The sequence below is a fragment of the Anser brachyrhynchus genome (assembly GCF_964034855.1).
Source record: "Anser brachyrhynchus genome assembly, chromosome: 1".
NCBI classification, from domain to species: Eukaryota; Metazoa; Chordata; class Aves; order Anseriformes; family Anatidae; genus Anser; species Anser brachyrhynchus.
The window spans coordinates 37652591-37675803 of NC_137694.1; the positions used below are offsets into that span (position 1 = coordinate 37652591).

General features: G+C 41.0%; 1 protein-coding gene across 1 annotated transcript in view; it reads left to right on the top strand.

Moving 5' to 3' along the window:
• The first annotated feature begins 16525 nt into the window (after nt 1-16525).
• CAND1 (cullin associated and neddylation dissociated 1) overlaps nt 16526-23213 on the top strand; it is a 28183-nt gene continuing 21495 nt past the window's right edge. The window contains exons 1-2 of the mRNA XM_080592534.1: nt 16526-16770; nt 20517-20660. Coding sequence (XP_080448660.1) covers nt 16703-16770; nt 20517-20660 — 212 coding nt within the window. The 5' untranslated portion in view covers nt 16526-16702. The remainder of the gene's footprint in view (nt 16771-20516; nt 20661-23213) is intronic.

Sequence of the window (23213 nt, forward strand, 5' to 3'; positions counted from 1 at the left end):
GATACCTGAGTTATGCCTGTACGTATTATGTGAATGCAAACACACACATACATACAGATATACACACACACATACATACAGATATACACACACACAGACATTTTACCACTCTGTAACCTTCCCTCTACACTGTTGGTGTTGGAAGGCTAGATAATCGCTCCTCGCTGACCATCAAGCTACTACACGGTTATCATGCTAATCAAAGCCTGCTTTGAAATGCTGTTTAGTTTCATTACCATCACAAAGGAGCAGCTAAAGGACATCTAAGGCAGGCTAGGAGGGGGGAGCGAGTGCTCTGAGACACTATAATCTATTTGAACAGCCATGTTTATTGGAAACAGGAGGGGACATTGTTTAGCATAAGCTGGTATCAATCACTGAATTACCGGATTCTTTTCCTTGTTATTAATGTGCAGGCAGCCGGGCAGGGAAGAATGAGCTCTGTGGAAAGACAGACGTCTCCCTGCTACAAGGGAAAAGGATTGTTAGCCCCACACAAACCAGATGGACTCCTGCAATCTATCATAAAGACTAATTTTTTTTTCCCAGGCTAGGACAGGGAAGTCACAGCATTTCAATGCCCAAACGATCCTTTGTTATTTTGATCCCCCCTCCCCCTTTTTTTTATATACATAGATTAATTGGGGGGTGAGGGGGAGAATAGGGATCTCCACCAGAAGGGATACTCCATGAAACAGGGCAGGAATCTCTTTTAAAATATAAATAATATTGCCTGTCTAACTATGCTTTGCTAGCCTCTGTGTAGGTGTATTAACTGTGTTACTGCATGCTTGTCCCTTATTATTTTTATTAAAGAAACACACCCTTTCACTTTAAAACAAACTTGCCCGAATGTCTTTCTGGATTTTTCTGTTTTGACTTAGGGTTAGCAAATTAAAAGTGAGCATTGATTTCAGAGGAATTAAACCAAGTGCCCACAGTTATAGTTACGCAACAGATTGAAGGCTACAACATCTTCCGATGCTTTAAAAGTACTGGTAAGAACAGCATAGGCAACGATCTACAGGTCCTCAATGCAACAGGTACAGCCATACAAAAGATTTCCCAAGCTCCCCGATTTTGGTTTGAAAGCTCATTATGGAGCCACTGTTGTGTATATTCATGACAAATGCTGGAGGACGCTTTTCATCATACTTATGCTTGAACTGTAAGGCAAACAAGAGTTTCCTGTTATGTCAGTTAGATTGAAAAATCACACATGCAAATAAATCTAAAAAGCACCACAGCCTCGAAACAGATCCCTTTCTCTGCATTTCTGTTTAAAATAAACATCAGCATTCATCATAAATCAAAATGCATGCCCAGAGTTGGATGCTTAAAATAAAAAGTGGACATGTTTTCTTCTGCTGAGTTCTGAAGTATTACAAACCACACCTGCCAGGCCGTAGTCACATCAGGTCTCATAAACTGAGTGAGTTTTGATTAGGTCAATACTTGGCTGGACAGACACGGCAGGTGCATTTGAAAGGAAATGGTTCATCAGTAGGTAGCAGACTCCCTTTCGTATGAGCCTTAAACCAGTATTTGAAAGGGCAGGATGCCACCACAAGTCTTCATGTTGACATAGACAGTTGAGATCCATGTGGATTTTTAGAGGAATATAAAAACTGTCATGACTATATTCTGTTCCCTGCTTGTTTTAAAGGCATCTCTGAACTTGGTTCCTTACCTGGCTTTTCTTTCGTAGTATTATTATACAAATAGGTACCAGATTTCTTTGTGATGACTTGAGTTCAATCATAAATGTACTGAATTTTCTATGCCTTTTTTGGTGGATTGGATGACCATAAATAGGGACAACTGATAGCAAGGTTTACACTGGAGACGTGACTTTGCATAACTGCAATTTAAACAAGGCAAAAGAGTAACAGGCTAAAGCATAAAGACCAAATAGTAGAAAGAAATCTTGCCTCACCACCTGGGGGGGTGTCTTCCATCTTCCAGGCATTCTCCTTCTTTCTGGTTATCCAACGCCATTTTCAAATCTTTTCTCTGATGCACATCACAGGGGACAAGGGAACTTGACAATAGCTCTTATAAAACTGGTAGTGCCTGTGCCTATTCTTGTCCGTATGTAAATGGACTGAAACACTTCAAGCTGAAAGGACTGCCAGGAAAGTGAGACATTCTGGTTCCTGGTGAGTCCATGATCAAAGGCATTCAAACACTTTCCTCAAACTACTCATTCAGAAAGAGCTCTCTGTAATACTCATCAAATCTTTTCCTTCTTTCAGATATGAGCTGATTGATTGGAGTTCTGCATTTTCTGGTCTAGTGACTGTGCTTGAAATTGCAATATTATTTATGGAACAGAGAAACTATGTTCCTGCAGACAGATAATTAAAGTTTCTATTAAAACAAGTATAGAAAACCTCCACAGATCTCAGACACCACTAGGTTTCTTTGACTAAGAAACATAATTTATGCTAACTCATGAAACAGATTATTTTCTAGTATGAACAAGAGGCAGCGTGTGGACAGGTCACTCAACACACCACGATGAACAGGGATCTGTCACTGGTTTGAATTTAGGTTTTGCATTATAAAACATCTGATAGACTGCATGCCATTTAGGTAACTGCCTACTGCACAGGTATGATTTTATGTTTCATACAAAGATAGACTGGAAAAACAGAGAATTAAAAATGGCCACTTCAGCTGGAAGTTCTGCTATAACAATATCACTGAAATGAAGTTTCATTTGGAGCCGTTCTGCTTCTATTTATAGGGCCCCATCACTCATACAGCTGAGAAGTCCAATGGACTGGAAACAAGTTGTCATCACTTCCAGTCATCTCTGAATGGTAAACAGTTCAAATTATAAATTCTTTGCCACTAAATTGTCTGCTGCTAATTGCTCTTCTGCATGTAATTATCAGTGTGCATTTAATAAATATGGAAATACTACTACATGCCAAAAAGTAAAAATAAGACAAGAAAAAGCAGACTTCAAGAATGTCTGGCAGACAAACTCCTTAATTAATCCTGGAACGCCACGCTGGCTGACATCTCTCTCAGTGAGCATCTTTGGCAAAGAGATGGGTTTTTATGATCCTTCAAGTAAAGTGAATACATTTGCTTCTACAGCTAGAGAGGTTTTGGCCTTCGCCTCCAGGTAATGAATTTCAAAAGGAGCACTGATATAGGTGAGAGCAAGACTGAACACGTCAAGGGAAACACAGAAAATCTTAACGTATCTTAAGAATAGTAACTCCCAGTAAAAAAACGATTCAAATTAGAGAGAGGCAAAACCTAGGAGGGCTTTTGAACCATCACCAGGCTTTTAGGCATAGGTCTAACTTTTGCTTTCTTTGCACAATCTGTCTCCTAAGCACCCACGTGGTTTATGTTGCAGCTAAAACATGGGAAGCAAAGACGCAGAAACTGAATCCTCCTCTCATGGATTTTCCTCTTGTTTCTGATTAGCAAAAAAGACCAACATGGACAAGAACTTCACAGTGGTACTTTCTGCCTACTTTCTGTCAAATGGCCATGGAAGTCAAAATATCCTTGAAACTTCCCACCTGTGGTCACAGTCATCAGATAATATTGATCAGAACATAATCAGACCCAGCAGATAAGACTGCACGCAGATTTAGTAAGGGTCCCAAATCTGAATCCCATGTAGTTAACAGCTAAATTACCATTTTCTGTTGTGAGAGAAAGATCCTGGATCATGTATTCCCCTAAATTATCAAAGAAAATGAAGTGAAAGTAAGATTTGGTATTTTGCCCACTTGACTTTCACTACTTTTCTCTAAGGGGAAAACATCTAGATTTAGGGCTGTTAAGCAGGTTAATGACCTGTTGCACAAAACTAAAGAATAAATTATTACCAAGAAAGAATGGAAGAGAATGTAAATCTGAAACATATTTTTGTGAGTGGAAAAAAAAAGAAAAAAAAAAAGATTTCTTGCTTTAATTTCCTTAGTTGCTTCTTTTCAGCTGTCATTTAGTGATTCTATGTAGACCCCAAAAATGTTTTTCTAATGTTCACGAAGAACATTAAAACAAAACTGACTAAGTTTGGCTAAACAAAAAGCTGGTACTAAAAGCTGTAGGAGGGAAGCATTACAAGTGGTTTTTCATTTCTTCGTTTTGTGATTTTTTTTTTTTTCTCCTCTGGGCCAAATTCCTTAACGTAAATCTGTTGCCCAATGGGGAACAACCTAAAGAACTAATGTGAGCTTTGTTCTTCATGCCTGCTCCAGTCTATATGTTCTTCTCTGAGGCTTATAATGGTGACAATTATGGTGGGACATTTTTAATGTGATATTATACCTGTTTACCGGGAACTCTGAGACCAATTCTCTGACAACTGAGATGGCAACAAAATTCATAGACTGTTGTATTGACTTATTTTGGATTTAAATCACTACCCTAGACGTTCAAGAGACCGTACCCAATCATGAACACACTGAGACTTCTAGACCTTCCTACCTGGTTGTATTATTAGCATCTGAAAGAGACATCACACTTCAGTACCTTTGCACTTGAACTCTGAAATAAACTCCCAGGGCGTTCAGGTACACTCTGTGTCGGCAAGATTTTTTTTGACATAGTTCTTTAGGCATAGGTTTGTTTATGACCATTAGAGAGGGAGGTCTTGGTCTGGGAACTGTTGTTGTAACTCATGTATGAAATTGTAGCGAAACTTCCATGCCTCTCCCTTTTTTGCAGGTTCATTATGAATTCCTCTGAAATATCATTACTGAAGCTTTAAAATGAAGATAACACCAAGATGGATTCAATATCTGTTTGCCCTGAAAGATTTCTGCATTCCATTCATGACTGATTTGGTGATAACGTAACTCTCTGGAGGGCATAGCTTTAGTTTTCAGATAATTTTTCTGCTTTCTAAACTAGAACAGGAAAAGAATAAACCCTAGCTGATTGGATCGCCTTAGCAGTATATTTCTTCAGGACTTCTGCATCAGAGCAAATTAGATCACTCAGCACCAATGTGATATATAATTCTCGTATCTTCTGTGCCATTAGCTTCTTGGGTTTGGTTTGAAGGGATAAGAATAAAGCTGCAGCATTGGAGTGAAATTGTTTTTTATTATTGGAATCACAAGATTATTTTACGGGCAAGAGAAAAAACTACCACAGCTGGCACACAGTGTGATTCAACTTTACATATTGGGAACCTTCCCTCTGTCAGCCTCAATTGGCCACAAAACACATCCACTGCTTTGAGTCTTATTTTTTAGGTGGCCCTGCTAGCAAAACAAAACTGCTTCCTGTTTGAGATTCAATGCACACTGGTTTTATTATTTCCTTTAACTCTTCCCCATGTTTAAATCCCTAGTTATTAAATAATCATCCAGCATTTCCTTTCTAAGTGGGTCTCGGTGCATCAAGACTGGATGTGCTGCTTGAAAATATTCATTGATGGCAAATAATAAAAAAGTAATGACAGCTGAAACAATAACTGTCTATAACAATCTGACTTCAGCTGTTGTTGAACTTGTTGATCTTCAGTGAAAAAGGAAAAATGAACTGTAACGGAATATCGCTCTCACTGCATCCTCCATCTTTGAATTATAGGTTATGATTGTGGCATTTTTCTCCATCTGCTTTAAAAAAATAACTCTTTGGAACAAGAAGGGCTGATTACTCCATCAGTTCTTGATATTATTCAGCATTTTGGGCAACATTCATTTCTTTTGCACTTCATTTGCATTCCCTAATCACTGGAAACACCCTGGAAATTCTTACACAGCTTGACGCCCAATCCAGAGAACAGTTTTTTGATGAAGCTCTGTTTTGCTCCCATTCCTAGAAGCGTAGTCTTATTCTTCAGGCATTTATATTCAGCATAAATTATGATGGCTCTTAAGATGACATGTGAATTACAGTAAACACATCCTAAACCTCTTGCAGTAGGTTTTCAAGAGGACTACTGGTAAACAAAACGAATACACGAAATAGCAAGTTCAGCGGATTTCAGTTGGAAGTAACTCAAACGTATACCAAGACTGTGGGGTCCAACAATATCATAATGTTGGATCACTAGGTCCCATTCTGAATCTTCACCTGGTTCTGCTTTCATAGCAATTTTACACCCTGATGGGAAAAAGGACGAGAAGTTTAGGCTTACTTGACTCTGTATGCCACCAACTGTAAGTGCTAAAAGAAAGACAGCTTGAGTGAATGATCTTGTCAAAACAGAACGTATCGCTACGGAATCAGCACTGAGGGACTGAGTGATTCATATCAGTTTGTTAAAAATAGTGATGTGTATTCAGCCATTATTCCTTTGCTTTTTTTTGTGAAAGGCTCTGATTAGTTGGCTTTTTCATATTAAAAATTTTCCAAGCCCTGCAGATACATTTCTAATGGCTAATCCTCTAAAGCAAAAACTGTGAATGTAGATAATTCTACAGTTCACTACTGCTGAATGTTACCAAGCTCATCTCCATAAAGAAATTATTCTTGAATAGGACCTGGAGAAAGTTAAAGAACTACAGCTGTCATCAAATACTTCTCTGTAGGAATATTATTTCACGTTAAGAGTACCCACATTATAAACTTGCTGCAAACATTCTAAAATACATATGTTGGGGAACACTTCCATACATTAACCTTATTTTTCAAAAGTAGCCATTGTTCTGTCTTTTGTATTGTTCTTACGGTATATGTTATGCATATCAAGAAGAATGTTGAACTGGTACTTGGGATAAGGATTATAAATTAGGATTATTACATATATGACTGAAGTATGAATAACACAGGCGTATTATTGTAGAGAAATCTAGGAAAAAATATACCATCTTTTTTCTTATTTTCCTGCTATAAAGCTTAAAGCCTCAACATTTTCACTGGCTCCAAAAATATTTCATGATGAGGATCTACAGCAAAGCTCAAAATGAAGAGAGGGAATTTCCAATTCTACAGCGCTCGCTACACAAATAAACAAAAAATGTCATTTGATAACAAATGTGACCCCAAGTGGCAGTTTCCTTTCAACAGATGTAGTTTAATCTTTGAGCAGCAGGTGCGAAAGTTATCTCGAGGCAGAACTACAAACAGAGCAATTTTAGAGGAGACGTTTTACTTGGCAGGAAATGCAATTCCTACCTGCAAATAATTGCAACATGCAGTTCTTTTCTCCTCTCTCTTCTAACAGCAGCCCACACATGACCCAGTGCTTTATCTTGAAAGACATTTACTTTGAGTGTCAATTTTTATCACCCCCCTCCAAATTAGAACGTGGTTCGGAATAATATTTGCTCTTTTGGTCAGTGTTTAGCAACTGATGTGAAAATGGATTTTCATTCCAGTTCAGTTTCTAATCGCTCAAAGGAGCAAATTTGTTCGGAATTATCTATCTGGACATCCAGGTGGTTACTAATAAAAGAGAACTAAAGGGATACGATGCTGCATTCAATCAGTTCCCACAGCTTAAGTGCTTAGCTGTATTTAAGACATCCTTGAATCAACCAAGATGGATCAGAAGACCCAACCACATTACACAATTTACTGCTCTCCCAGAGGTATGAGATACCATGGATCACTGCCAATCTGTTTTGACTGCCCTGCAGGTACTGCACTGCTGCACTGCTAGATGAGTCACCACAAAGAAATGTAATTTTGGAGTTGGCTTTTGGAAACAAACACTCTTTGCATTGGTTTGTGGACAAACAGTTCTCAACAGAAAAAAAAAAAAATGACTCTCTTAGGTATTCTTGCCCTTCTGGCAATGTCCTGGTCCTGAGCTTTGACTAAAATTGGATATTTCCATTGCAATAAAATAACTATATTTACAAGCTGACCTTGAAGCATGTAGAAACCATTCCTCCACGATGGTATCACAGCCTCTCAGCTACATGCCTTAGACTGTGTGCTGCTAAGGGATAATGAAAATTCTCTTTCAGCCTCAGCTGCTGATGCTGTGTAAATTTAACATAATTTAAATCTCATACTGTTCTTGGCCTTCGCTGGATTCCTAGTATGACCCTGTTAACACCACGTAGAGTGAAAGAGAGTGCAAGGAATGGATGCAGCGTGAGAAGCGGGCCTGAGAGCAACGAGCCTCCGTGGTTTAATCAAAACAGCAAACATGGAAGTAAAAATGTCCTGTATCTCAAATGAAGAACAGCACTCAGCCACATCCGAGGCTAGCAGATTACCGTAGGTGCTTCTCCATCTGTTTTTCTGCTTCTTGGCAGCACAGGTTTTGAGGGAGAAGAGCTTGGGGGATGCTAGTTCCTGCTTTCGCTGTGATCCTGTCTTTTCATTCCACCTTGATGACTGCTTGATGGAGGCCATGCTGCAAAACTGCATCTTCCTTCCCTCCATGTCCCCCCCAGCTGCAGACAGTGCCACGACTCGCATCAGGACAAAATGGCCACAAAACGCCACCAGCTTTTTCACACTGTGTAAATGACGACATCAGGTACATGACAAAAAGGAAACAAGCTAATTTCTTTCTATTGGCAAAGAAATCACTGCCTCCAGAAATATTGTAGGAACGGAATTTGAGGATATTCTTAGAAAGCATTGGGAGACAAAATCATCTTTATTTTGTGAGATGTGAGCAGACAATTGTCTCTCTGCATCTCATCCTTTCAAATGACATTGCTTCTACAATATATTAGTTCCAGACTCTCTGAAGAACTGGCTAGCAACATAAAAAATCTTCCAAAAATGTCTAATTTTGGCCTCTGCAGTATGATAACAGAACAAAGCCATGATCTGGTATCGCTGCAGCTGAATGCAGAGATGAAATTTTGCCCTTAAACTGGCAGTACCACAAAAAGGAATTAAAAAAATAAATTAAAATCAAGTAGGTCACCTTGACTGTGACTGGCAGGAGATGTTTCTAACACAAGTAATAGGACTTAGCGTTTCAATGCATAAAAAGACTGAAAAGTTTTGTAGAACTGTTTTTGTTTTTGAAATGACATTCCTCTGGATCAGGCTGTAGCAGCATGGGTTGACTTTTCTGATAGAAGTTATTAAAAATGCCTTCTCACTGCGAAGTACTGGCATCATTAACCCCCAGAGAGATAACGAAACAACAGGAGGTATCTCTGAAGATTGTTTTGAAATTTAAACATATTCCTTTCGATATATGGTTTTCCTACTGGCATGTAATTATTTCCAAAGTATTAAAACTAATTGCAGATATTTTCTTTTAAGAGCCTGCTCCTGCTTGAATAATGCATATGAGATATATGAGATTCTTGCTCCTTTTGATATTTTGTTTTGTATTTGCTATTCACACACATAAATTCACAAGCAAGCCACCAATACTTGTCAGACCTACTCAATTTTATACATATTCATGATGAATAGAACAGAAATTGCACATGCCCAGAGGGTTTAAAAATTTTAATGGTGGCTCTAACAAGTTCAAACATTCGGTCCTAAACTTAGACTATGCCCTGCTATTACAATACATGGCTACTAATCCTAGAATGATATGACTAGCCTGATAACATGTATTAAAAACAAACAAACAAACAAACAAAACTAATTTTAGCATACAAACATGTAGTTAATGACTCATGTAAAGAGGAAAATCATTTTGAAATAAACTAGGCCCCAAGGTTCAACAGGTAATGGTCAGAGAATTTGCAATTAAAATCAATTCATAGAATCATAGAATCATAGGATATCCTGAGTTGGAAGGGACCCATTAAGGATCATCGAGTCCAACTCCTGGCACCGCACAGGTCTACCCAAAATTTAGACCATGTGACTAAGTGCACAGTCCAAACGCTTCTTAAATTCAGACAGGCTTGGTGCCGTGACTGCTTCACTGGGGAGCCTGTTCCAGTGTGCGACAACCCTCTTGGTGAAGAACCTCTTCCTGATGTCCAGCCTGAACTTCCCCTGCCTCAGCTTGACACCGTTCCCGCGGGTCCTGTCACTGGTGATAACGGAGAACAGGTCCCCTGCCCCTCCACTCCCACTCACGAGGAAGTTGCAGACTGCGATGAGGCCTCCCCTCAGCCTCCTCTTCTCCAGGCTGAACAGGCCCAGTGCCCTCAGCCGCTCCTCATAGGTCTTCCCCTCTGGGCCCTTCACCATCTTCGTCGCCCTCCTCTGGGCACTCTCCAACAGTTTAATGTCCTTTTTGTACTGTGGCACCCAAACCGCGCACAGTGCTGGAGGTGAGGCCGCCCAGCGCAGAGCAGAGCGGGACAATCCCTTCCCTCACCCGGCTGGCAGTGCTGGGCCTGATGCACCCCAGGGTGCGGGTGGCCCTCCTGGCTGCCAGGGCACGCTGCTGGCTCATATTCAACTTGCTGTCAACCACAACCCCCAGATCCCTCTCTGCGGGGCTGCTCTCCAGCGTCTCGTCGCCCAGTCTGTACGTATAGCCAGGGTTGCCCCATCCCAGGTGCAGGACCCGGCACTTGCTTTTGTTGAACTTCATGCGGTTGGTGATCGCCCAGCTCTCCAATCTGGCCAGATCTCTCTGCAAGGCCTTTTCACCCTCATCAGAGGCCACAACTCCTCCAAGTTTGGTGTCGTCAGCAAATTTGCTCAAAACACCTTCTAGTCCTACATCCAAATCATTTATAAAAACATTGAAGAGGACTGGCCCTAAAATGGAGCCCTGGCAGACCTCACTGGTGACTAGACACCAGCCTGATGTAGCCCCATTTACCATAGCCCTTTGAGCCCTGCCCGTCAGCCAATTGCTCTCCCATCGTACGATGTTTTTGTGAAGTTGTATGCTGGACATCTTGTCCAGTAGGATCCTATGGGAAACTGTGTCAAAAGCTTTGCTGAAGTCCAAAAAGATCACATCAGCTGGTTTCCCTTGATCGACTAGATGGGTGATCTTATCATAAAAGGAAATAAATTTGTTAGGCAGGACCTACCCCTCATGAACCCGTGTTGGCTGGGACCAATGACTGCATTGTCCCCCAGGTGCACTTCAGTAACTTCAAGGATCATCTTCTCCATAATTTTACCAGGCACTGACGTGAGACTGACAGACCTGTAATTGCTAGGGTCTTCTTTCTTGCCCTTTTTGAAAATTGGCACAACATTTGCCAGCTTCCAGTCTACTGGGACCTCTCCAGATTCCCAAGATCTTCTTGTTTCTGTTCAAGGGGTTGTTGACACCCGCAAAGCCCTTTAGTGTGGAGCTGAAAAGACATGTCCTTGTCTTTTCTGGTACCACAACCTGTATGCCAAACAGTCAAAAAACCTGAAGGATGCCTGAAGGACACCAGCCCCTTCGGCAGCCTTGCCTCCAGTGCAAAATGTTCTTGACCCAAACGAGTGAGGCTGAGCTAACTGAGTTTGAGTAAAACCCTAATGAGGTCAAGGAAGGGCATCGTCTGCTCCAAGAGAAGAGCATCATTGAGTCATTTCACCTTAGATGATTCCGTGAATGAGTCGATCTTTCTCCAAGGAATCAGATTCGGTCACGTTACGCTCTGTTCAACAGATTTATTCATTCTAATTTAGTTTTAGCCCCTTTTATTCACCTTGATTCACGGAGGAATAATTAGGTTTGTATTTTTTCATCTTTGCTAATTTTACTGCTAGTCTCATGCATGAGGGAGATGTCACGTTATATTGTCCTGAAATGAAGCACTCTTAGGCAAGAATCAACATGCTAACAACAGTGCTTTAAAATGCTATGAAATGGAACAGATTAGCCTTTATGTATCCTTTGTCAAACTTTGGCTCATATTGTAATTAGCCGATGTGCTAACATACAAATTTCTAAATTATCGATAGTCAAGGTTTTCTTGACATGTGAGATCCAGAGTAAGCAAAATCCATTGCATGGCTGCCTGTGGTTCTAATAAGCCTAAATAGTCAAAACACTTCAAATAATTTGTACTTGTACCACTTTTGAAACACAAACAATACTGTTCAATATCAGAAGTTCTGATTAAGCAAGTGCTCGTAAGTTTACTTGAGACAAGTGTCTCTAGTACAAGCATTTCTGAGGTCATTATGTGCAGAAAGCTGGGTGTGCTGACATAAAGGGAAACATAACTCACTCGGAAGGAGTCAGACATTTAGAGTTATGATAAGGAATGAAAACGCAAATGGTCAATCAAAAAGAAAAACAACCTGGATTCATTTTCAGAAGGGGTAGTAATGATGAATTTTTTTCTGTCTTCTAAGCTGAGTTCATTTGGCATGGAAATAATACAACGGTAAACATCTGGGAGTCTAAATTTTTGTCTCGTATATCAGGTCAGATTTTATTTGAAAGATTCATTTTAGTTTTTATCTGTGAGTGTGTGGCAAATGTTGGAAACCTGTTGACCAAAAATGCTGCAAATAGCTGTGCAGTGTTTAGCAAGCAGAAGATAAATTATTTAGCTTTTTTTTTTTTTGCATTTTTTATCCAATTTTAGTCAGAAGACTGTTACATTATTATTTTCTTTTCCTTCAAGATACTATATTTCCTGACAATCTTATGATGAAGATGCTATTGGAGCTCTGTTCTTTTAGAGAGGCAATTTCAGTCCATTTGACAGTTGCTTCAGTCCATTACTTAACTGGATACATATATTATTTTCCGCACTGTTTCCCAATCTTTCTCTTTTTACAGCTGATGGAATCTGACATGCAAACAGTCTGCTTTGCTTTACTTTGATTTACAAAAGAGGATTATCTGGGTTAGGAAGTAAAGGCCAGGCAGTTTACAACTACATATATTACTTATTATTCTTGGCAAGCGTGTAGAAATGTCTCATAAATAAGATCAGTAATGTTTTCTACTGTCCCAGAATGAAACAGTCTTAAGTGAGATTCAACACAGTAGCAATGCTTCAAATTGCTTTTGGATAGATGCTTTGGGATTCTTAAGTTTCATGTGAAAATTTTTTCAGCTTTAAAAGAAAAAAAGCAAACAACTAAAAACTTTTATACAATGCAATACGGTGCTTGAAACACACATTTACCCATATGACTGGTCTAATGCATGTCATGTTTTTTCAATTTGTTTGCTCTAAGTTAAACAGTCATAGCATCCCTTTTTAAGTTTCTTCTGTGTTTTAACCTAGATCACTTCTTTGACTCCATCTGTGGTTTGTTACTATAATCAGTCAACTACATTTCTGAAGTCTTCCTTCCCAAGTATCTTTTTCAAGATTAATAGTTCAGATGTACAAAGTCAGTCACCTATCTAAGTGATAAACCAGGACCGTAAGGTTCTCTAGCTCAAAATATCTGCTTACAGCAGTGTGCAGCTTTTGACTCAGAACGGCAATTTTCCTTTTATTTCCCCAAAACCAGCTGTAAAAACTGATAACCAGCTTTAAATTCGTCATCGTAAAGGAGTCCCTTTAAGCCTAGTGAAAATGTATGGTATAGCTCTTTACATGCTGATATATGAACATGCAGCACATTCCTGATTTCCTCTCCTGGCTGTGGGCTCACAACTCATGTGTGAAGTGAAAGAGCAAATTGGTGAGGGCTCAAATTCTGGTGCGGTGAATGCATCCCTAATCGAACAGTGCTCTTCTCTCATCTTCAGCATTTGGGGAATGTATTTGCAAGTATAAAGCAAGATAAATCCTTTCAGGTTCCCGCATTTAATTAAGCTTTCAGCTATCTTTGTGAATGAACCAAGAGCATCTAATATGCGTGTCTACAGGGAACAGATCAGGAGTACCACTCCATCTGTGAAGTTTTTTGCTATCAGCTGGAAAAAATCTCTTCTCAATTAGCCTCTACGTGTGTCTAACTTCCTCTGGAACATTGCATCTACTATAGCTGAATCCCAATTGTAATAATTGTGCTTGAACAACAAAAAAAATACTTTGACTTCCTCCATGATGACCTGTATTTCTGGTAGTAATATGAAACCAGGTTTAAGTAGTGGCAGGCTAAGCTGGTTGAGGTACAGAAACCAGCAGCAGAATTATGACTTTAAATGATTTAAAAATCATTTTTAAAATGTACAAGATCACAAAGCATCCTGGATGTGTTAGAGGCTGTCAGTTATATTTACATCTTGCAAATGCAAGACTAAATTCCTACTTTTAGTATCATCTTAGGATATGCAGATACTTTCCCATCTAAGAATCCCTTTGAGTAGAAGGCAGATGTGACTTTCATGCTATGGATTTATTTCTATCTTTCTCCTGTCCTTGAAGAATCTTTAAGGAAGAGATTTGTGCATGAGGATGCCAAACCCCAACATGAACAACCAGAAAAAAAATTGATAAAGAGAAGGAAGCAAGCTAAAATACCTCTCGGAACATGAACATTGACAGGAATAGAATCTCTGAGATGCAGAGTAGGAAATATAACCTAAACATGGACAAGACAAAGATCAGTCAGAAGCATGAACTGGAGCAGAATTGTTCTGTATAACTGATTTTTTTTTTTTTTTTTTCTTCTCAGCATGAATAACCTTATTGTAAGTGAATGTTTGTAAAATTCCCAAAGTGGGAAGTAGCTCAGTTTAGTGTCTAATTTGAAACAATATTAATTTAGAAAGTTAACTCCCAACTTGAGTGGATCTGCTTCCAGTGAACACTGGCAATACTTCATTCTACAATAGGGACAGACATAAAAGACCTCTCCCATAACAGCATTTTCTATCATCTGGTTCGTTTCACATGTTTATTCAATAACATGCATCATGGTAAGTATGTAGCCAGAACATTTTTGTAATAGATGATCATTCACCACCCCCTAACCACCTGATCCCCACTTAGGACCAAAGTCATGAATGTAAATAAAGAACAGGTTAGAACGGTCTTGTCCAACAGTGCGTGAGAAGCGATGATGTGACAATTTGACATCTCAGAAACAAATCATTTCTTGTGATTGTAACATGCTCACAAGTCACTGTCATCAAAGTGATTTAGAATGGTGCTAACGTCCACATGGCAAAACACAAATTGATGTGCCAAATGACAACTATTTGTATTTCAACTTTTTCTGTCTTGGTGCTTCAAAGAGAAGCTGCATAGTTTTCCTGTGCATGGCACAGCGTTATCACAATTCAGGCATCATAAGCTGTTTTCAGCTGTCACAAACGAGTCAGGAGTGAGCCTGTCTTCATCTGTACTGTTCCAGCTGGCTTCCTTGAATAGCCAACCTAAGTGTTCACGCAAATGGAAGTAAATGATTTTCCTCTCCAAAGGTAAACCCTCAATCAAGCATTCCCAAGTCAAACGAGTCAATGGCCTGTTTGAAAAGGCCACCTCTCCTTCTGAGTGCTTCCCCTCACTGCACTTCCCCTGCCCATACCGATGGTCCCCCATTTCTCCTTGAGACTCCCTCTTCCTCCCCCCAACTACTCCCACCTTCTGTAACCCATCCTTGCCCCACGTCAGTGTCACCAATCCACCCCCACGCTGCCCACCTCCTTCTTACCTGTCCCTTATTTTTGCTGCACAGCACTAACCTGACACCGAGCTGCTCCGGGGAATGAGACCAATACATACCAAGCTCTCTTTCCAGCACAGCACCCAGACAATGACAGTGTCTGTGTCTTCCAAAACAGTTGTTTGCACAAAGTGCCTGGGTGACAGGCCATGGCAGATCCACTTGTGATTTCGGTTCAGTTAACGAAGAACACATGCCTTCCTTCAGCTGCTGTGAAAGGCTGCCTGCGAGTTGCACCTAAAAATGCGTATTTTAAGGACATCTTGGTTTTAGTTCAAATCTTGTTTCTTTAAAATACCAATCATCAACAACAAAAAAGCATTTCTTTAGTTTTTCAGTACATACACATAACTGAGAAGGAGGATTAAGATTATTTCATGTTTTGTTTCAGTAAGAAACTTGAGGAGGCTGCCTGCAGTAGGCTGTCTTGTTTTACACATGGAAACACTTCCTCAGTTCTCCCACCACTTCCTATCATCCACCCACACGTAGACAGATCACAGGTTTTGCCCAGAAAAGCAATGAGATTGACATGTACAGCAACGAGGGAGGCAAAAACAAGTAAAAAAGTGCATTTTTACTTGGTTACAGGTACAAAAACTTGTTTTCCCTGTGCCCAGGAGGCCTGTTGGGCATGGCACTGGTACCACAGCCTGGCCTGGCCTGCGCTAAGGCAGACCCTGAGGCCAGGCCGTGCTTTTCTTGGGGAACTGAGTGTTTTAAGTTACTGCTGAGACTATGATATGAGTGTTTAAATTATGTGAATATATATGAAAAAAATCTCTGTTTGCCCCCAGGCACTCTGGAAGCACTCACATCACATTTTGGGGCAGCTTTCTGCAACGGGGACAGACAGAAACACACTTTTATTCAGCAAGGAAAACGCATTTTCACGTCGCTGCTTTGGACTTCTGTCAGATATGTTCAGCCCGCGCTCAGCCGTGGCTTTGCGAGGGCCTGAGGTGGTGACGAACACCCGACCGAGCCAAACTACAACTCCCGCCATGCCCCGCCAACGGCGCCGGGCGGGACGCGCGCGCGGTGCGCGCTGGGACTCGTAGTCCGCGGCCGCCCTTCCCGCCGCCTCTCCAACGGCGGCCCGGGCTGGGCGCGCACCCGCTCGGCGCCACGTCCGCGGGCGGCGTCACGGGGCTGGCAGCGCCGCCAATCGCGGGCGGCGGCGGCGCGCGGGGGGCTCCGGCGGCCCCAGCAGGCCCAGGCCCAGGCCCAGCCCCGGCGAGCGGAGCCGGGAGGCGCCGCCCTCCCCCTCCTCCTCCTCCTCCTCCTCCCTCTCCTCCTCCTCCTCCTCCTCCTCCTGCCGCCGCTGCTCCCGGCCGGGCCCGTCAACATGGCGAGCGCCTCGTACCACATCTCCAACCTGCTGGAGAAGATGACGTCCAGCGACAAGGACTTCAGGTGGGAGCCGCCGCCGCCGCCGCCGGGCCCGGCCCGCCTCGCCTCGGGGCTTCCCCCCGCTGAGGAGCGGAGCCTCGGCCTCCGCCTGCGGCGGGCGCGGGGCCCGCGGAGCCCGGAGGAGCGGGGCCTGCTCGGGGCGGTGCGGGGCGGCCGGGCCCGGTGAGCGCCCCGCCGGCCGCGGGGTGCTGCAGAGGGGCTGGGAGGGCTGCGGAGCGCCCTGGGCCTCGGCTTCCGCGGCTCGCACGCCTCCTGGGTGCTGCGGGGTGTGGGCAGGGGTGCCGGGCTCACTGTGTAGAGCCTTGGGTGGGAAGGGCCCTTACAGAGCACCCAGCTCCAACCCCTGCCATGGGCAGGGACACCTCCCACCAGACCAGGTTGCCCAAAGCCCCATCCAGCCTGGCCTTGAGCACCTCCAGGGATGGGGCATCCACAGCTGCTCTGGGCAGCCTGTGCCAGGGCCTCACCACCCTCGAAGTAAAGAATTTCATCCTTATATCTAACCAAAGCCCACCCTTTTAGTTTAAAGCCATTCCCCCTTGTCCTATCCCTACACTCCCTGACAAAGAGTCCCTCCCCAGCCTTCTTGTAGGACCCCTCTAAAACTGTGTGTGTCCAGAGAGAGGAGTCCAGTTAAGTCAAGTTTTATGAAGGTGGGACTGGAATATGTATTATGGAGCTTAGGATCTGTCACCAGACTATTTATTGGAGTAACCGTTACAGTAGATAACATGCAAAAGATGGTGTATCAGATAATGAAATAGCATAGCAACTAAAAAAACACAACTAAACAACTAAAAACAACTAAAAAAAAGAGACCGCTTACACAGTAGCTCTAACAAACCATTAGGTTAAAGATAATTAAATTTGTCTGCATTGTGCATACCCAGGAATTCATGTATGAAGCTTTCATTTGTTAAAGAGAGTGCATCAATACAGGGAAAAGTCATAAAACGCACTTGGGGTTTATTCCGTTTTTGCACCTTTACAGTTCTTAGTTTGTAGTTAAAGAACACAGTGACATCCAAAGCAGCCTCTTGTTAATATATTAAAATCTAAAAGAATACAGGCTGTGATTAGCTATAGAGTTGGCTTTTGACAAAACTGTTGAAGCACTGGGCACAGCTGTGATAAACGTATGTATTTTTCATGTCCATTTCTTTCAGATTCTCTAGTATGATGTTACCAGGAGAGTTGAGGCTAGAAACTTTGGGGAAGAAAAAGAAAAACAACAAAAACTGATTAGTCTGAAAAGATGCAGTCCAGAATTGCCTGAGTCATTTAAATTACACTTAAAAATAGATTCAGACTGTTTTCTGAGTATTTTTTTTAGTTTTATCATGCTAATTTGTTTCTGTGATTAAGTGAGCTTTGCATTTAGTGCTCATGGGAAGGATGTCTTCCAAAATATTGTGATGGATTTGCTTCTTAATACTGGTTTCCAATGAGTTTAAAACTTTTTGCTATCAAATGAGGTTGTAGCAAGTAGTTTTCCAAGCTACATGTAGTTAAAACTTGTTTTGTAGTTGCTTTAGGAGAGCATACTCTGCAGATTACCCATTCCAGGAGCTTTGAACAACTTTGGGATTCTGAAATACTAAAAAAATAATAACAACACAGATTAAAATCTGAATTAGAAACTGTAAAATGGGTGACGATAGACCTCTACAAACTGGCTGTTATGCAATACTGTGTTTTCTGAAACCTTTGCATGTATCATGTATTTGCATAATGGATAAAATAGTTCTTAGTACTGGTAATTATAAGTGGATTTATTATTAGACTTGTGCGTATTTGAAGAGGGATGGTGTGGTTGTTGATACCAGGGAGCTGACTGCAAACCACAGTCCAAGTAGCTATTCTACAGTAAATTCTAATCCTCAGTTTTTTTGGATAAACTAACTTGTCTGGTGCAATTGTTTCTGGCATTTATTGTGGGGAAACTTCAGTTCTAAGTGGGCAGTGATGTAAGGTGGCAGTTTACTTTGGGGCTGTGGGAGGAGCGGTGCGCTCGCTGGAGGAAGAGGATGGCTGCTCCACGTACAAGGGGTGAGGAGCTACCGATGCGCTGCTGCTTTGCAGCACATAAAGTTGGTCAAAGGCCACATCTATACCACTCAAAACTGTGGTGTTTCTAAATACCAGCTACTTCAATTTAGAGTTGCCAGTCTTCCCCATGCCACTGTGGGGTTTGGTATTTTATTTTTTAAATGTAGGAATCCGCCAGGAGGACTCCTCAGTTGTAGCCAAGCGCAGAAGTGCTGATGAGCTGAGGATGCTCAAGCTCTGCTTAGACAAGTAGGTGATGAGTGCATGTGAACTCATAAGGCTAGGAAATGGGAGTTAGCGCCCGAGGAAGTGAGGGGAGGCTGTTAAGGTTTAACAAAAAGAGGTAAATATAGCAGTGTCATGGAGATGGCTTTTAAATGTTTTAGTGCTGCTTGGCTTTGTGGATGCCCTTCTTCCCATCCGATCTGCCCCTTCCCTTTACTTTTCAAGTAGCTTTTTCCCTTGCTCTGCTTAAAGGCTGGTGCCTTTCACATCCATCATCTGTTTATGCACACATCTGGTTCCTGTCAGATTACAGGCTTGCTTCGGCGGCGCTCTTGGAGTGAATGAAGAACAAGTGAGGGCTTCGCTTATCTTAGTTAGAAACACCTTGAGACTGTTAGACTGGAACGGCTGCGTTACAAGGCAGGATAAGTCGGGGTCCATTATTTGAGGGGAGTCGTCTGGCATTTGTGATGCACGTTAAGATTATGCAGTCTTGGCTTTCATTCTCAATAAAGAAGTATCGAGCAGGTCAGGCTGTGGAGATAACCTTCTGAGGATGACCTGAGCTTAAGCGATGGCTGCTTGAGGCTGATGTGTCAGAAGCCCGAATGTCAACCTTAGCTGTGTAATTAACAGACCGTTTTTGTCTGGGGGCTGGGATTGGCACTGGAGCCCCTGGGATTGGTAATTGAGTAAGGCATCTCTATTACTTTTCTTGAGGAGAAAGGATGCTTAGGAAAGGAAAATAGATTGGAAGACAGACTTTAGAAGGAAAAGAAACAAAAGGCATAAAAGCAGTATTTTTGGAAAGTCATTTCTCAGTATGTTCTCTCGTGTTGGTTGGTGTGACGGTGGTATTGAACAGTAAATGAACTGATAGGAAAGCTGATTTTGTTTTCTTGATCTCTCAAGAATTAATTTTAGACTTTAATGTCATGCCTTAGATTGAGGGCTGGATAAACATCATTGGCCATTGTCTGGATTATAAACAAACTAGTCTGGACAGACAAAATGAGAAATTTATAAATCATAGCTTCACTTTTATTTCTCTGATGATGTCTGGCTTATTATTTTTGTGGGAGAATGTTTGAAAAACTGTATTATTCTTCTTGCTTAAGAAAAAAATTGTGTAGCTAGTGAGAGAACTACTTCAAATCTGAGAAAGTGTCAGTTTTCTTGTTGGTGATTATTTGGAGCACAGCATAAAGATCGGGAGTAAAACGTGGAGCTGTCCTCACCAAGGAAAGATGATGACCTAACTAAAACTTAAATTTTATTTAAAAATGACATTTTCTCCTTATTTATTTTATAAGTAGAAGAAATGCTGCTTGTATCACAAAGCAGGTAATGCTAATCCAGTGTTAAGTGTGTTTTATTTGGTAACAAATGGTGGAAACTGAGAATTGTGAATTGAAGAGCACTGAATGACCCATATATATCCTTTTAGCAATAATTATCTGACTATTTTTTGTCAGGTTTATGGCTACTAATGATTTGATGACGGAACTACAGAAAGATTCTATTAAGCTGGATGATGACAGTGAAAGAAAGGTGGTGAAGATGATCTTGAAATTACTGGAAGATAAAAACGGTGAGGTGCAGAACTTAGCTGTCAAATGGTATGTATTCTTTCTTTGTGGTGTAAAGAATTGTCTGTTGGCTGAAAAACATAAAGCTTTAAACAAAAAAAAAAAAGTAAAGGACCACTGCTATGCAAAATAAATGTGAATCTGTTGTCCACATAGGAACCTTTGCAGGTTGTCTGCATTAATCGTAGCTTCTTATAGAACTATCTTTTGTTGGTGTTGCAATTTAACGTTTGGGGTTTAAGGGGACAAATACAACTGCACAGTCATTGCTGAAGGTATAAGAACAGTGTGCTTGTTCTCTGGTGATAAATCTTGAATGCTAAATAGATTTTAAAGATCATAGTTCATAGGTAGTTGCCACATTGATGTTTAACTGCGAAAACTACTCCAATGCTACAATTCCATGATCTGCCTTCTCAAACAGAAATAACATAAGCAAAACTGTGTATTTACCTTTTAATCAAACATGGAACTTGCCTCTTCACTAGCATTTGAAATATTGTGTTAATGGTTTTACATGCTTTACAGGAACTGCAGATGTTTTATGGGGTCAGGGTGCAGTTACTTGCTTTTCAGAGGCTTCTGTTGGTTCAGTGGCCGTTCTTCCTCCCTTTATTTAACTTTACCTGTGGTGTGGCTTTTCTGGCTGTGTTCCACCTCTTTGAAGAGGTGCTACGTTTATTATGATTTTTGGCTTGGTTCTTCTGACTACTTTTGTGTCCTATAAGGAGGGCATCTCTGTTAAGAAGCTCCTAGTGTTTCTGTAAGAATATTTATTGTTCGTGATCTTTTTTTTTAAATATCTCATCTGGTCTACTTGAGTCATATTCTGTGAAGCATGTGTTGAGGTAAACTTACCACTGCAGCGCTTGGGACAGCTTTGAAGAAGAGTTTCACATTGTGACTAGCTCAGTTAGTTTGTTTCAGCTTGTTCTTTACAATTTGACCCATCACCTGAACAAAGCAGAAAATTAAAGCCTCTGCATACATAAATCTGCTTATATACTTACGAGGAGCGCTTGCTTCAGCTTCTGAAATATTTTATGTGATAAGTAAAACCTTTCACAGAGGATCTAATATGAGAGTAGCAAGTTTCCAGCCAAAGTTTAATGTTCTATGAGCTGCATAGCAATATAATTATCACTACTTTTTCACTACTTTTATAAGAGTTGCAGTTTTGTTGAAACATGTCTCCCTCCAGTTATTTTAAAAAACACAAACCAACATGTTGCTTTTGAATGTGAAGTCCTAAAACGTCAGAGTACCTTGTGGTACAGCTTAAGCTTTCTGGCTTTGAAACAGGGTGCCTGCGCTCAGTCAGAAGAGACACATGCATGAAAAGTATTAAGTAGATTATTATGAAACTTGGCTCAGGCTTAGAACTGGCTTTTCATAAAGTAACATTCTGTGGAACAAAATGGTTACAGCATACATGCCATACTCATCTACAATGCATAGCCTGAAGTTACCTTGAAATCCAGATTAATGCACGCAGTGTATATGTAACAATCTTTAATGACAAGGTTAGGATTTTGGACCTAAAGTACAGGTAATGTTAAAGACTTCAAAGGAAAGAGAATGAGGAAAATAGATAGCTGCCAGTGCATGTGGGCATGCCCTGTTCTTTTCTTATTAACCGTTCTTCCATTTTTAAAGTTCGCTTTGACACACTGATAAAATACTTGGATTTAATTAAAATGACAGAATCAATTTAAAGTTTGGAATACTTTTAGAAAAAATCCAAGTAGCGTTAAAGAACAGCATGAAATTTCATGTAAGGGGACAAGAAACAAGATGAAAAAGTTTTCAGGAAATTGTCAGCTTTCGTATAGAATTTGTACCTTGAATGTATCAACATTATTTATTTATTTTCAGGTAACTTAGACTCACAGTATTGTTCCATCACAATTTTAAGCCAGTCTAAGCTAATTTTGCTGCTCTTCTGATGTTCTTCCCCTCCGTGTCCATTTTCTTGAGTGCATCTGATTTTGTTGTAGACTGGTTCGGGGAGTTAGATTTCTTCTGGCTCAGCTCTCTCCTCCTACATTCAGATGAGCATTGGTAGAAGCAATAGTGGGGGTACAGGATGGGAGAGGTTGAAATACTGCTAAGATGTAGTTTAAGGCAGTTTAGGGTGACCTAAACTAGATTTTCCATCTACTACAATGCTAGGTGGGAACCTAATTTGTTAATTTAAATTTGACCAGTGTATTTCCCCTCCTTTTTGGTTTTAAAATATTTTGTGTTGCTGTTCTTTACTTGTGTATTTCTGTTACATGTTTGCTGCCATTTTCAGCTGAGGAAAGCATAAACTGTGTTTAGATTACCTTATTAAATTAAATGCTCTGGTGCTCTTTAGAGACTATCAGCGGGAACTTTCATCAGACTGATGCTTGATGACCCATTCAAGTATAGATTCCCTCTCATAGGAGTGCCTTAAAGGTACACAGAAAGCTCTGTCCTGCTGAATCTGTATTTGAGACAGCTTTTTTTGGGGGGAAAGAAAGATTTGCAATTTGTTAGGGAAGCTTTCTCTTCCAGCTAGGTCCATGGAAACACTGAATGGTAATATTATTGAACACT